Genomic DNA, 14,859 nt, shown 5'->3' on the forward strand with positions numbered 1-14,859 from the left:
GCACACATTGACCTGTCACATCCGTAAAAGCCTTTCTTGTTTACAGATTCAGACCACTCGGTTGCCCATGGAGGAGGAAATTGGAGGATGGCTACCGGATGTAGTGGATGTGGTGGTTCACACATCGACGATCATCATCATCGTATGATTGTGTCACTATCTGGGCCAGTCCCTCCTATTGGGCCAACTAGGAGAGTAGTTCTTCACACCACCATTTGGGGTGTGAACCCACCGGGATAAGATTGGGTGCCCATGTCCAACCCATGGCCATGGGCGGACATAGATAGCAAATAATTTGCTCAAAGTCGCACCACAAATGAAAAAAATTCAGGATCGATGCTAATTAACTACCAATACACTGCATAGCCTTTCTTAAGATGACATCGCTTGGGAGAAACATTGGTTGCAGGTATTTTCCCTCTTTTAGCAAGCACAAAGGCAATACGTTGGGATTACTCAGTTTCAGGAGTCTGTAAAAAGATGGATTGCCAACGACTTATATGGTATTGGAGCCGATTTCCGAAGAATTGCAAGAAGACGACACTTCCTTTAAGCCCAACCTTCCAAAAAGATGCTTTGGGGATCCAGAGCTTCTGCAGCAATCATGGAGGGTGGCCGGCCACAAAAGTCTTTTGCACATTCACACAAGTTTCTCAAGAAATCCTCATCTACGGACTGCGGCATAGATCTAAACTTAGATGAACCAGCTGACTTTGCCACGTTGGCCTGTTTCTTGAAACATTATGGTAAAACAAAGGCCCTTGCAGATGGTAGACGTGTCCATAGTTACATTAGCAATGTTGGATATGGGCACAGCACCTTTCAAGCCAACTGTCTTGTTGAAATGTATGGAAATTGTGGGAGTGTGGAGGAAGCACAGGCCGTATTTGACACAATAAGCACGCCCAACCTTTACTCTTGGAACATACTTATAAAAACATTTGGCCAAAATGGCAGGCTAAAGGAGGCAAGGAACGTATTTGACAAAATGCCGGACCCAGATGTTGTCTCCTGGAATGCTGTAATTTCAGCATGTGCACAAAATGGACATAGCAGTGAGGCCCTGGATCTCTTTCATAAGATGCACAGAAAGTCCATAAAGCCAAATAGCATAACCTTTGTGTGTGCGCTTGACACGTGTGTTAGCATAGCAGCTCTTGCGGATGGGCAAGCAGTTCATGTTGCCATTATTAAAAGTGGCTGTGAGCAAGACATTGTGGTGGGAAATGCTCTCCTCAACATGTATGGAAAATGTGGGAGCCTTTCTGATGCATTGAGAGTGTTTTGCAGAATGCCTTATCAAAATGTAGTTTCTTGGACTGCAATGATTGCAGTGTATGTTCAGAATGGGTATAGCTGGGAGGCTCTGGATCTTTTTCATCAGATGCAGCTTGAAGGCCTTAATCCTGACAATGTTACATATGTCTGTGCCCTTAATGCATGCACCCATTGCGGGTCTCTTGTAGAAGGGCAAGGGATACATGTTGCCATTTTAGACAGTGGGCACAAAAGGGATGTGGGAGTGTGGACCTCACTTATCAATATGTATGGAAAATGTAAACGTTTGGAGGATGCAAAGCGGCTGTTCTACCGACTGTCTCATCAGAATGTTGTCCTTTGGACTGCTATGATTGCAGGGCTTGCACAGAGTGGGGAAAAACAAGAAGCACTGGATCTCTTCCATGAGATGCAGTATGAAGGCATCAAGGCAGACATCGTCACCTTTGTTTGTGTGCTTGAAGTATGTTCGAGCCTGACGGCCCTCGATGAAGGCCAGAAGATTCATTCTGCCATCGTTAGCAGTGGGTGCCCACAAGATGTACTTGTAGCGAATGCCATTTTAAATATGTATGGCAAGTGCAAAAGTTTGCGGGATGCCAAATATGTGTTTGACAAAATCCCTCATCAGGATCTCATCTCTTGGAATACCATGATAGCAGTATATGCCCAGAATTTGCATGGCTATGAGGCTCTGCAGCTTTTCCATCAGATGCAGTTTGAAGGTGTCAAACTAAACTCTGTCTCTTTTGTAAGTATTCTCGATGCATGTGGCAGTGTAGCAGCTCTTGCTGTGGGCCAGATGATGCATGCTGCCATTGATTACTATGGCTTTGGACAAGATCTGGTTGTAGGGAATGCTCTTCTTAGTATGTATGCAAAGTGCAAGGGCGTGGACAAAGCAAGGAAAGTTTTCGATGGAATGCCATACCGGGATATTGTGTCTTGGAATGCCATGATTGCAGCATTTGCCCAAAATGGCTGGCCGAATAAGGCTCTCGGTGTTTTTCATCAGATGCAGACTGAAGGTATGTTTCCAGGTAGCATTACTTTTGTCTCTGCTCTTGATGCATGTGCCAGCCTGGAAGCCCTTGCAGAAGGGCGAAGAATTCATGCTGCAATTTTTAAAAGCAGCTGTGAGGAAGATTTGGTTGTGGGGTCTTCCCTTGTCTGTATGTATGGCAAGTGTGGATGTGTGCATATCGCAAAGCTTGTTTTCGCTAGTATGCCGCATTGGAGTGTTGTCCCTTGGAATGCCATGATTTCTGTTTTTGTCCAGAGTGAGCTCTACAAGGATGCCCTGGATCTTTTTCATCAAATGCAGGCTGAAGGTATTGAACCAGATGTTGTCACCTATATCTCAAGTCTTGAAGCATGCACTGGCCTTGCTGCTCTTGAAGAGGGGCAGGAATGCCATGCTGCCATTGTCAATAGTAGGTATGCACAGGATATTGTATTAAGTAATGCACTTGTTAATATGTATGGCAAGTGTGGAAGTGTCTCCAAGGCGAAGAGTGTATTTGATAGAATGCAATATCGGGACATAGATTCTTGGACTGCTATGATGGCAGCATTTTCCCAAAATGGCAAGGAGATAGAAGGTCTGAATCTCTTTTATGAGATGCAACTAAAAGGGGTGAAGGCAACCCTTATGATATTTGTATATGCACTTTCTGCTTGTGCAAGCCTGGCAGCCCTTGCAGAGGGGCAGGCAATCCATGCAACCATTGTTGAAGGCCAGGATGTGGTTGTAGGGAATGCCCTCGTCAATATGTATGGCAAATGTGGGAGTTTACCTGACGCAAGGTGCATCTTTGAGATCATGCCTTATCGGGATGTTATCTCATATAATACCTTAATTGCTGTACTCGCCCAGAATGGCCAGGGCAAGGAGGCCATGGATCTCTTTTGCCAAATGACTCTTGATTGTGTAACACCAAATAGGGTCACCTTTCTGTGTGTTCTCGCAGCATGTAGCCATGCAGGGTTCATAAATTTTGGAAGACAAATCTTTGGTTCCATGATGAATGACCATGGCGTATCGCACACAATGGACCATTATTTGTGCATGGTTGATCTTCTTGGTCGTGCAGGACATCTTGATGAGGCAGAGGACTTGATCAACAAAATGCCATTTGAAAATGTTTCTGTGGCATGGCTATGTCTGCTTGGTGGCTGCAGAATTCACGGTGATATGGAACGGGGGATACACACTGCAAATTGTTGTTTTGAAGCAGACTCAAAGATGACTGCCCCATATGTGATTCTGTCCAATATTTATGCTGTGTCTGGCTGATGTGATGGGGTTGCTAATCTAAAAAAGTTGATGAGAGGTATTTTGGGGAATAATTGGTCATTTGATAGCCATCAGATGCTGAATGAAATGTTTTTGTGAAGGTGTCTTTATTACAGATTGGGATGTGATAGCAATTGCTGAAAGAGGGAGCTATATGAGAGTACCCAGCGGCACCAAACGGTGAATTTCGTTCAGGCTCCACTGCATGATGATCAAGGGAATGTGCAGTTTCTTGCAAAATGATAGGCAGAATCACCCAGTTGCCCATGGATATCTCCAACATAGAAAGATCTCTCTAGACCTTGTTAGAAACAGGAGGGAGATGACATTGCAGGAAGAAAAGAATGCAATACATGAGACCTACAAATGTACATCTACCATTATGAACAAGTCGTACATACAATTGACATGTGGATGGGATTAGTGTAGAAGGTAAAATGCTGCACTCTTTGTCATCCTTCACTATAGCTTAGTTGCTCACTTGTAAGGCCCCCTCATCGAAGAGATGCAGATGCTTCATAGAGCAGCCACCCATCACCATGATGGAAGGGGCTGCATGTTGAGGACATCTCTGTGGGTGTCCACAGGAATGATGATGTGAGGCACGATCAATTACACATCACCCAAGGTGACAACATGGTGCACAGACCATGGGTTCAATACGGCTGCCTATGTGAGAACCCCGATGACCTACTGACGTGGCAGATCAGCCACATGTATTGCTGGCAGGTGATATGGCAGCAACTGCATGTCAGGGCGACCACATGGCAGACAGATGGTGTGGCCGGGTCGTATGATGTCATGGCATAATTGCCACATGGCAGGTTGCCTCTAGGTGAGGCACAGGTCAGTTACAGGGTCGGCTGCTGATCGGCCTATGTTCTACCTGGGTCACCTGGGCATAGAAGAAAAAGAAGATCAAGTGCTTCTAGGACAAGGAGTACAGGAAGAAAGCTGCAGACAAGGATGGCAATGAGAAGCTCAAGGAGGAGACCAGAAGTAGGAGCAATATCATAATCGACAAGTTGTTTCTCATTATTGAGGATGTACGATAGCCAATGTGTTATGTTGATAGTGGTGCCACCAGGCACATGACGAACAAGTGGGAGTGGTGCAGTTTACTCAGGATCGTCACTCACAGTGGGTGACAACTCTGTCCAGTGAAGGGAATAGGGAAGGGTTCCTTTCATCATGGAGAAAGGTGAGACCAAGATGCTTACTCATGTGCGTCTCTCTATTCATGCAACTATTAAGAATGGAATGAAGGTAGATTTCGATCATCGGGGTGTTGGGATCCTTGGTGAAAAGAGAAAAGTAGTTGCAGGGGGTCTGACAGACGGATCTCTACAAGATCAAGAAAACCAAATTCACACTGCGAGCTTCTTGCATAATAGTCAAGAAAGCATTGGTTCTAGTGTCTAAGGAATCTAGCATTGAGATACATGGAATCGTTCAAAGTATTCACTTAGTTAATGGGGTGCATGTTGAGGAATTGAAGTCAAGCCACCGCGTTGTAGGTCCATAATTGCATGCATGCTAAATTAATCCTCTATGCAACCACTCTATCTAGTTACTGATATATGCATCTATGAAATTATAACAATGGCTATCAAGGATTTGCAATTCATGTAATCACATGCACTTTTTGTGTGATTTATGTACATGGACATCATTTTCACACAATGATGGATGTAATCACAATAAAGATACTTAGTTTAAAAGGCTTGAAAATCAGTAAACTTCCACCGGTATAGGATACTTTTACCATGGATATGTTAACTCTTCTACAGCCGGTACACACAGTATTACAGCCTAATAAATTATAACTACCGACAGTAACTTGTGTGAGAAATAATACTGTCAGTATTGTGTCAGTATTGTCAATAGTATCGCTAGTTCTATTGCTATTACCACCGTAAGATTATTCTTACCGATAGTAATAGAGCAAGTCTACCAGTACGCTTTTATTGCTTTGGGGTTTAGAGGTAATTTTCCTCTCGTATCTTAAGCCCACCCCCAGGCCACGCTCTTCTGATACTCCTTGATTTTGAACAAAGCCTTCACGCCAAGATTTCTACTGTGGCGTTTCCCTCAAGGGGGCCCTCCACCTCCTCTACCTCCACCTCCACCACGTCCACCTCCACCTCCACTGCCTCCACCTCCACCTCCACCTCTGCCTCTGCCTTTGCCTCTTCCAAGAGTTGCTCTCTTCCCCCCCCCCCGTTGTTTTCTTTTTAGGTCTTAAAAAAAAAAAAGCTAACCCTAGAACTAACCTTAGGTTAGGTTAGTTTTAACCTATGTTAGATTTAACCTAGGTTAGTTACTTTAACTCTAGGCTAGTTAATTACAGTTAGGTTAGTTTAACTATTAGTTAGTTAGACTAACTAGATAGTTAGGTTAGTTTGATTGTACTAAAGTTAGTTCAATTAACTATGGTTAGTTTAGTTAACTATAGTCAATTTGATCCACAGTTAGGTTATGTTAGATTAAGCTAGGTTAGAGTAACTCACAGTTAGAATAGTTGCACAGGTTAGTTAGACTAACTAGAAGTACCTCAGTTACTCACCCTCAGTCGTACTTAAAGCACATTCACACCAATCTTAAGACCAAGGGAACCCCCCCCCATAAAAACCAAAAAGACCCCATTTTACCCCTACTTCAACCCTTCATATCTCGCTCGTTTGGGACCCAAAATGGACACGCTTGGAACCACGATTTCACACACCAAAACACCACGTTACAGGGCATTTTTTCAGCCCATCGCACACCATTTCGGCATCCCTAGCACTCGTTAATTTGCGCTCTTGTGTGGGTCTCGTTTCGTACTAATTCGTTCATATCTTTACGCCATGACCTCCGATTGACGATCCGTTTGCACCGACACATTTTCCTACACATGTGGGACAATTCTAGGCACATTATTAACACAACAGTCCCTACAACACTAACACCTCGCTAACCCTTCTAACACAACTACATCAACACCTGCACTTGCGACAGAGACACCCTTTGCAACTCTCGCTCAATTTGCATGCATCTACGCTCTAGCCAATGCTTTTGACACCAACGCTTGCCAAATCTGCATACACCTCCATTACCACCAACGCCTCTGACAATCCTCTACCTCCCTTTGACGACTCCACGCCACAACATGGCCAGGTGGCGCCGTAACAACGATGATGGGGATATTGACCTCGATGTGTAGGGTAACAATTTCTTTAATCGCAAAAATAATAACAATCAAGGCAAGCGCCCCCTGGGCAAACTTGAACTTCCCAAATATAATAGTAGGGGAGATTCAGCCCAATTTCTCCAACATTTTGATGCCGCATGCTGAGTAGGTGGAGATCAATCTTATGAAACCAAGGTGGCCTGATTTTCCATAGCCTTAACCGATGAAGCGTTAGAATGGTACCTAGACCTCCTAGTGGAAGAGAGTGCCACATGGGACTTGCTTTAAATAGAATTCAAGAGGCGCTTTCAAACGGAGAGACTACAAGATGATCCCGCCCTCTAACTCAACAAGATCGAACAAGGTCGTCGAGAAGATGTACGCACGTACTTGGGCAAGATAAAACACTTAATCGCCAAATGTGACCCACGTCCCGATGAAAAGTATCTCATGGCCTGGTTCATTGCAAGCCTAAGAAAGAAAATCTAAAAAGACATGAAAAAGATTAGCAGTTACGAAATGTTCAGTGCTGCTTATGCGACAACCATTGATATCGAGGATGGCATGACAAACTCTAACACCAGCAGTGATGCCATGACCATGAAGCCAAAAGACGAAATGATGCAGGCCATGGAACAAAAGCTTCACTTGTCTCAACCCGCCACCTCAGACTTATCCACGGCGAGAAAATGTCTGGTGCCCACATGGCATGGCCAATCATACAACAAATGAGTGCCCGATCCTAAGAGCCAGGATCACTGTACAAGCAAATCCACCGCCAAGATTATGGTGCCATATTTGCATAGTCGGTGGCCATGATGAAAATAGTTGCATATTCAACATCCACAACAACCCGCCTCGACCTCAACAATACCAACTAGCACCCATGCCAGTGTACACGCAACCTGCACTTGCACAAGTGCTCCCAGCTCTAAGGCTAAATCCTGTTTCCATTTGGCCACAAGTCCCACAATTACTCAGGAATCCGAATCCACAACCGTATCCAAAAGCGCTAAATCCATCTCCTCAGATAGTTCCAATACAACAACTGCAAGCCGAGGAAGTAGACTCGTCATTTGAGTATGAAGCGGAGTACCCAGTGTACTATGTAGAAGGTGGAGAGGGTCTAATACCAGTCTACACAAATCAAGTTCGACCCAATACATATCAAGTGCCAATCAAGTGCTACGGTTGTGGAGAAAATCACCAAATCATAGAGTGCCCTCATTGTGGTAGCCCCGCTACTTTCCAACCACTCTGCAGAGATTGTGGCATAGGACATGCTTGTAAAGATTGTCCCATGAAAAATAAGGTCCCACAACAAATAGAGGTTAAGCCTGACGTCCCAATCGGCATTATTGGGGTGGACTATCAAAGTCTGGGTCCGGCAAGTGTAATATTACAACATGTGAATGTAATTCTACGCCAACAAAAAGAGGCCACCAAAGACCATAATATTCCAATCCAACCAAGACAACTTCTTAAAAAGAAAGCACAAGTGCCTCTACCTCCGCCAAGCAATGAGTAGCCAAGCTCATCCACAACAGCTCTTGAGTCTCAAATAAAAGAAGCTCCATACCCAAATGCAGAAGTGGAGAAGGCTTGTTTTCAGGCACTTCAATAATGGGTACAAAAGGAACAAACTCAATTTGAGGCTGAGAAGCAAGCTCAAGATCCAATCCATGACTTGGTCCCACAAAGTATTGATACTGTACTTGAGCCTCTGTTCCAACAACAGACTCTGCAACATAATGTACCGCCACGTCAGCTTGAAGTAGCCGCACTCTCTAGCATCCTAAGTTGCCCTGTGTCGATTTACATTGGAATACTACTACGGAATTGTCCCAATCCTTGGGAGAGTTTCAAAGGCTGAATTGAACTCACAAATCCTTCTCCACTTATGGAAGACATCAAAGATATCCCTATGCGGATGGGTGAGAGAGATGATATATACAACATTACGGTGCGTTTGATCCACAAGGCATATAATGAAGTCCAAGTTATAGTGGACAATGGAGCAGGTGTAAATGTCCTATCAAAAGAGCTCTACGATGAATGGGATCTCCCACCAATGCAAAAGGATAATTTCAACATACGCCTTGCCGATGATTCATGGGCAAAATCCTTGGGAATAGTGAATGGCATATCAACAAAAGTCGTAGGAGTCCGCTTTTTCCTTTGATTCACAATCTTGGATCTCCCCATGAAATCCTATCAAATCTTACTAGGACGTCCTTCATTAGGGGAAGCATCAATCCTCCATGACTGGGGAACTAATAGATTGACAATCCAAAATCACGACACCGTAATAAGGGTGAATGTGGGGATAGGAGCTATAAAACCAATTGTGCCTAGAGCGTTGGATGATACATCTTCAATGACGATCTCAAGAAATCAGCTCCCCTGCAACAGCATGCCCTAACAGGTAATTCACAAAGCAATGTAAATAACTGGATATAAACATTGGCAACCATCAACAATTGCCATTCATTAGACCCCATCTTCTCGCAGATAGATGCTAAGGTGATACAGGTAGATCCTCAACTCACACATGAAGAACCAATTGATCTAGAGATGCCATTCTTTATGGCTGACCTCGAGTGGGATAATGAACCTGAAGAAGGTATGCATACCAATGATAACTCAGATTTTCCTTGGGACCTCGAAACTGAGGCTGAGAATGCTCAAATTGAAGATCAAGTCTATGACAATGACTTAGCCATTCTATATGCCCTAATGGCAATTGAGCTTCCAAAAATTGAACCTCCAAAGTTGAATAATAGCAGAAGATCCCGCAAGAAAGTTGAAGGAGGAAATTGTAGAAAATCCAAGGCTGAACACTTCAATGAATTTGAACAAGTCCAAACAAGGATCGTCGAATTGTATCTTGCAAAGCCAACTCCCTCAAAATCTGAACCACTGCCTCTTGAATGGTCCCCTGAGGGACTAGACGGAGTATGTGGAGCAAATGAACCCTTACTTGGGAACACCTTACTAGTGGAAAAGTTACCCCATAGTTCCCAACGTAAGAAGTTTTGGAAGTATAAGCCACATAGTTCCCAACGTAAGAAGTTTTGGAAGAAAATCACCAAGAGCCTAACAAATTGGTTAATGATACTATGCCACCCAATACCCATAGCACATGTCAGGCTAGTTTAACACCATCAGAGGCTGATCTTCGAGAAGTGCCGAAATTACACAAGTGGCAGTGTCCCCATAGTAATGCCAAGACCACTAAGAGAATCTGAAGTTCAAGAAACCAATAGCATTAGAGAAACTCCAATCTATGAGGGCCTGGCAAAAACTCGCACAATAAACCTCGCCCTTGAAGGGGAGGAAGAAAAACTAGTTTTCATTGGGAAACAGCTTCGACAGGAAGATGAAACCAACCTCAAAGCACTCCTAATGGAATACCGTGACTGCCTAGCATGGTTATACAAAGAGATGAAAGGGATTTCACCAGATGTGGCAGTACACACGATACCTATAAGCGAAGGTGCCCACCCTAAGGTATGTGGACCTTATCGAACGAATCCTAAGTATGGCACCATGGTTTATGGACAAGCTGGAAAAACTCCTAGATGCTGGATTCATCTACGAGATAGAGCACACTGATTGGGTTTCACCCATTGTCATCATGCCTAAACACAACAAGAAGCTCCAAATTGCGTAAACTTAAATAATGTGAATGCCGCCACAATTAGGGATTACTATCCCCTACCCTTAATAGAAACAATGTTGGAAAAGGTGGCAGGCTTTGAGATATATAGCTTCTTGGACGGCTTCAGTGGCTATAATCAAGTGCAAATTGCTCCTAAAGACCAATCAAAAACATCATTTACTATAGAATGGGGTATTTTTGCCTAAAGAGTCATGCAATTTGGCTTTTGTAATGCCCCGGCCACATTCCAGTGAGTCATGTTCACATCTTTCAAGTCATTTTTGAATAAGTTTTTCCAGGTATTCTTGGATGATTTGTGCATCCATTTGAACAAAAAAGACCACTTCAAATGTCTTGAAGCAGTTCTAATCAAATGTAGGGAGTATGACATCTCGCTAATGCCAATTCATGGTCACCCATGGAGTTGTTTTGGGACACATTGTTTCTCAACATGGGATTGCAACTGACATGGAAAAAATCAAAATCATCATGGAATTGCATCCTCCTACAAATTCCAAAGGTGTACAAGTCTTTATGGGACATGTCAGCTATTATCAAATATTTATCTTGCCGTATGCCATGATAGCCAAACATCCTTATGGACAAAAGAGTGCGACCAAGCCTTTGAGCTTTTAAAGTGGCACCTAATCACAACACCCATCCTTATATCTCCCAATTGGGATATTGATTTTCATGTTCATACTGATGGATCGAAGTATGCAATGGGGAGTGTGCTTTGTCAACCTGGTGAAGATAAGAAAGACTACCCATTCTACTTTGCCAGTCGACAACTCAATGATGTAGAGATCAACTATACCACCACAGAAAGAGAAGCCTTAGCAATGGTGTATAGTGTTAAGAAATTTTGGCACTATCTATTGACAAATGATTTTGTCTTCTACACCGACCATCAAGAATTGCTTTACCTTGTGAATCGTTTGTGTACAAGTGTACAACAGGAAGAATAACCAGATGGCTTCTCTTGCTTCAAGAATTCAACTTCAAAATAGTGGTCCGCAAAGGTGTCCAACACTACATTGCCGATCACATGTCTCGTCTCAAGTCGAGAGAAGAAGCCATTGAAGTAGAAGATGACTCGCCAAATGCCACACTATTTCAGATAGATGTTGTTTCATATTGGTGTGGAGATATTATTGGGTACTTAATGGCAGGATGACTACCACCTAAAATGAAAGCAGTGGATGCCATAAAACTAATTTTAAAAGCTGCATCCTATCAACTCATTGCAGGACAACTGTACAAGATGGGCAAAGACCAAGTTTTAAGAAGATGTGTAATGCCTCATGAGATCATGCCAATCCTAAGTGAAGTCCACGAAGGCATTGCACGAGGACACTTCCAAGGGAAAGCCACGTCAAGAAAAGTTCTCCTCGCAGGCTACTGGTGGCCAACACTTTGGGCAGATGCCTATGAATATGTCAAAGGCTGTTATGTATGCCAATGGACTACTAAACCATAACACAAAGCCTTCAATCCCCCAACAATAGTTGTTGCACAAAAACCATTTGAAAAATGGGGGATTGACTATGTGGGTCCCATTCATTCAACAACAAAGGGAACACAAGCACGCTATATCATTGTGGCCACTGATTACTTTACCAAATGAGCTGAAGCTAAAGCAGTTAGAAAGGTAGATGCCAGAAGCATAGCAAGATTCTTCTACGAGAATTTGATCACCCGATTAGGATGCCCCATTGAAATTGTGTCGGATAGATGTACACATTTTGTCAATGAGGTAATCCAAGAACTCTTGTCTAGCTTTATGGTAATCCATAGAAAAAGCACACGCTACTACCCCCAAGGGAATGGACAAGGCCGAATACACTAACATATTATGCATTATCCTCACTAAGGTAGTAGAACCACAGTGTTCTGATTGGGCAGAGAAACTGAATGCAACCTTATGGGCATATCGAACCACACTTAAGGTCAGTATAGGAAACACACCTTTTCAATTGTGTATGACCTTGAAGCTGTGGTCCCACTAGAATTTGTAATACCAAGCCTACGCATAGCAATACAGGAACGCATGGGAGATCATGAATCCTTGAAAGAAAGACTGTATTAGTTGGAGAAGCATACAGAGAGAAGATTAGGTGCCTACTATGCCATGACAATAGAAAAACACAGAAGAAAGACATGGTTTGATAGAAATCTTAAAGCTAAAGACATCAAGGAAGGTGACTTGGTCTTGTTATACAATGCCAGAGTACACAAGGGCAAATTCAAGTATCTAGGTCAAGGACCCTATCGAGTCAGAAAGATGAATCCCATCGGAGCTGTGCTACTAGAAACATTGGATGGAGTCCAATTCAACATAACAATAAATGTTAGCTGACTGAAGTGCTACTACTTCAACACGCAAGACATCCCCGACAAAAATAAAGATTTGGGAAACCCAAGTCTTCCTCAGTTATGATTAGATTGTATCATGAGCGCTCACTTGCATATGTACGTCTTCGCATATATAGGTAGGATCAATCGATTTCAACCTAGGGCTCAGAAGTGATGCCTGAGTTTAGCTATCCTATGAATCCTAGCAAAAAAAAAAAGAAGAAGCATATAGTTAGTCCCTACCTAGCTACTAGGTCACGTGCACTGACACGCTTTTGCTTAGACACACAGTTGATTGCATGAATAATTGTGCCATACACTTTCATTCCACACTCTCAAAGCATGTGTAAAAATGAGATCTCTCACAAACACACACAAATGTCATACCTGCATGCCAGCTAATCTAATGATCAAAGTTATACCAAATGCACATGGATGCAGGTTCAAAAACAATGTCGCCACTAAAGAGGATGCACAAAAAGAGCCCACCGCCTCAACCACGAGACCCCCTCCAAAGTTCACAGCCATCTACATCCTCTCAACCTTGGCGGCCACATGCATTTGTGGTCCAGAGGGATAGCTCTGAGGAGCATTCTGTCAAGGACATGGAAACACAAGAAGTAATCAATAGAACTTGTGTGGCCACCTGCGTTAACTTATGCTCTTTCCAATGCAACAACAGCTTTCTTAGAGCAAAGGGGTCTGGGTAGTTTGTATAAGAGCCTAAATTCCTTGGAAGATAGTCCTGCAATGACCACATACATCAGGGACTTTTTCATTCTTACCACTCCAGCAATGCACAGGTTGGCAAGTACGGTACCATCACTATACATCAGAGCCCACTCAACATTATCCTCAATAGTACAGTCATTCAAAGGGCCTTCTCACTCCAAACACAAGGTGCCAAATACCCTACAAGGCCTGCCGATGCTAAATTTCTCTAAGTATAGCATCTCCTTGTTGCTAAGGACACAATGCTCCATAGGGATGGCATATTACTTTGCACCATCATTAACCCTCACCTTGAGGAAGCAACACAATTCCTATCTACAATCCTGGGGGTTAAGTGCGGCAAGAATTGATCCCTTCCACTCTGCACATTTGTTTTGCTAAGTAGGAAACTAAAGCAAGACTGGATCCAACACTTAGTCATTTTCTTCACAAAGAAACTAGATGGTTCATGAGGCCAAAAATGTAAAATTCCACACTTATTGGCTGTAATCATAAAAAAAGAGCTACAAGAACAAGAAATGACTCTGCCCTAGTTACCAAAACATATTGAGGACTTGGATATTCCCTTCTCACTAGCATGGGAGCCATCATCAACTTCTCCTACTATCACATAGGCAAATGTGAATACCTCAGAAGAAATGCATATTCTAGAGATCAGAATTAAGGAATTGCCCCTCGAGATGCTACAGCTTTTGGTGCACAATTGCAACCAATATATCTCCAACAATAGTAGCAACCAGAGCTTGAGGCAAGATTGGCACTAGAGCTTGCAGCTACATCGGCACTAGTACTGCCCATCAATGCCATGCTAGTCCATGAGCCAGAAGGGGAGCTAGTGTCAGATCAACAATATAAATACTGTGCCCAAGTGACTGAAATGCCATTGGAACAACCCCCAACAAGTACTATAAAATCATTAGGATGGCTACATGGGCACCAATTGTATCAGTAGTATCACCAGTCCTCATCGCTATCTGTCATTCTCCATCATCAAGCTAGCCAAATGATCCAAATGTCCAAACTATTCACTAGCTTGACCAAGGAGGAACATGCATGAGAATTGGAAAAATAGATTGTAGCAGCAATCGAAGACCAATTTGAGGCAATCTCCATAGAGGTCAAGGCACTTCAAGCGCAAATAGATGAGAAGGAGGTTGAAGAAGTGCGCATGAACCAATCTCTCCAAGCTCAAGAGAAGGTAGTGAGGGATGTGGCCTCCAACCTCCACCAAAGCCAAAGACAACTGCTGATAGTAGCAGTAGTACAAGCAACGGCAATCCTATAGACCTACTATAACTCCTTGACCTCCACACATGCTCAGAGGATGGAGGCACTGGCACAAGCTTGACTCACTCTAATTCATAA

At 43.3% G+C, this 14,859-nt stretch overlaps 1 protein-coding gene across 1 annotated transcript; it reads left to right on the top strand.

Annotated features, from left to right (window-relative positions):
• Positions 1–604: 604 nt before the first annotated feature.
• LOC147889627 (pentatricopeptide repeat-containing protein At5g27110-like) lies at positions 605–3,574 on the top strand. The gene has a single exon (XM_087391283.1). The coding sequence runs from the start codon at positions 605–607 to the stop codon at positions 3,572–3,574; it is 2,970 nt and encodes a 989-aa protein (XP_087247409.1).
• The last annotated feature ends 11,285 nt before the right edge of the window (positions 3,575–14,859 follow it).

The sequence above is a fragment of the Dipteris shenzhenensis genome, chromosome 20 (assembly GCF_047967505.1).
Source record: "Dipteris shenzhenensis isolate YYH24624 ecotype China chromosome 20, Dip_SZ_1.0, whole genome shotgun sequence".
NCBI classification, from domain to species: domain Eukaryota; kingdom Viridiplantae; phylum Streptophyta; class Polypodiopsida; order Gleicheniales; family Dipteridaceae; genus Dipteris; species Dipteris shenzhenensis.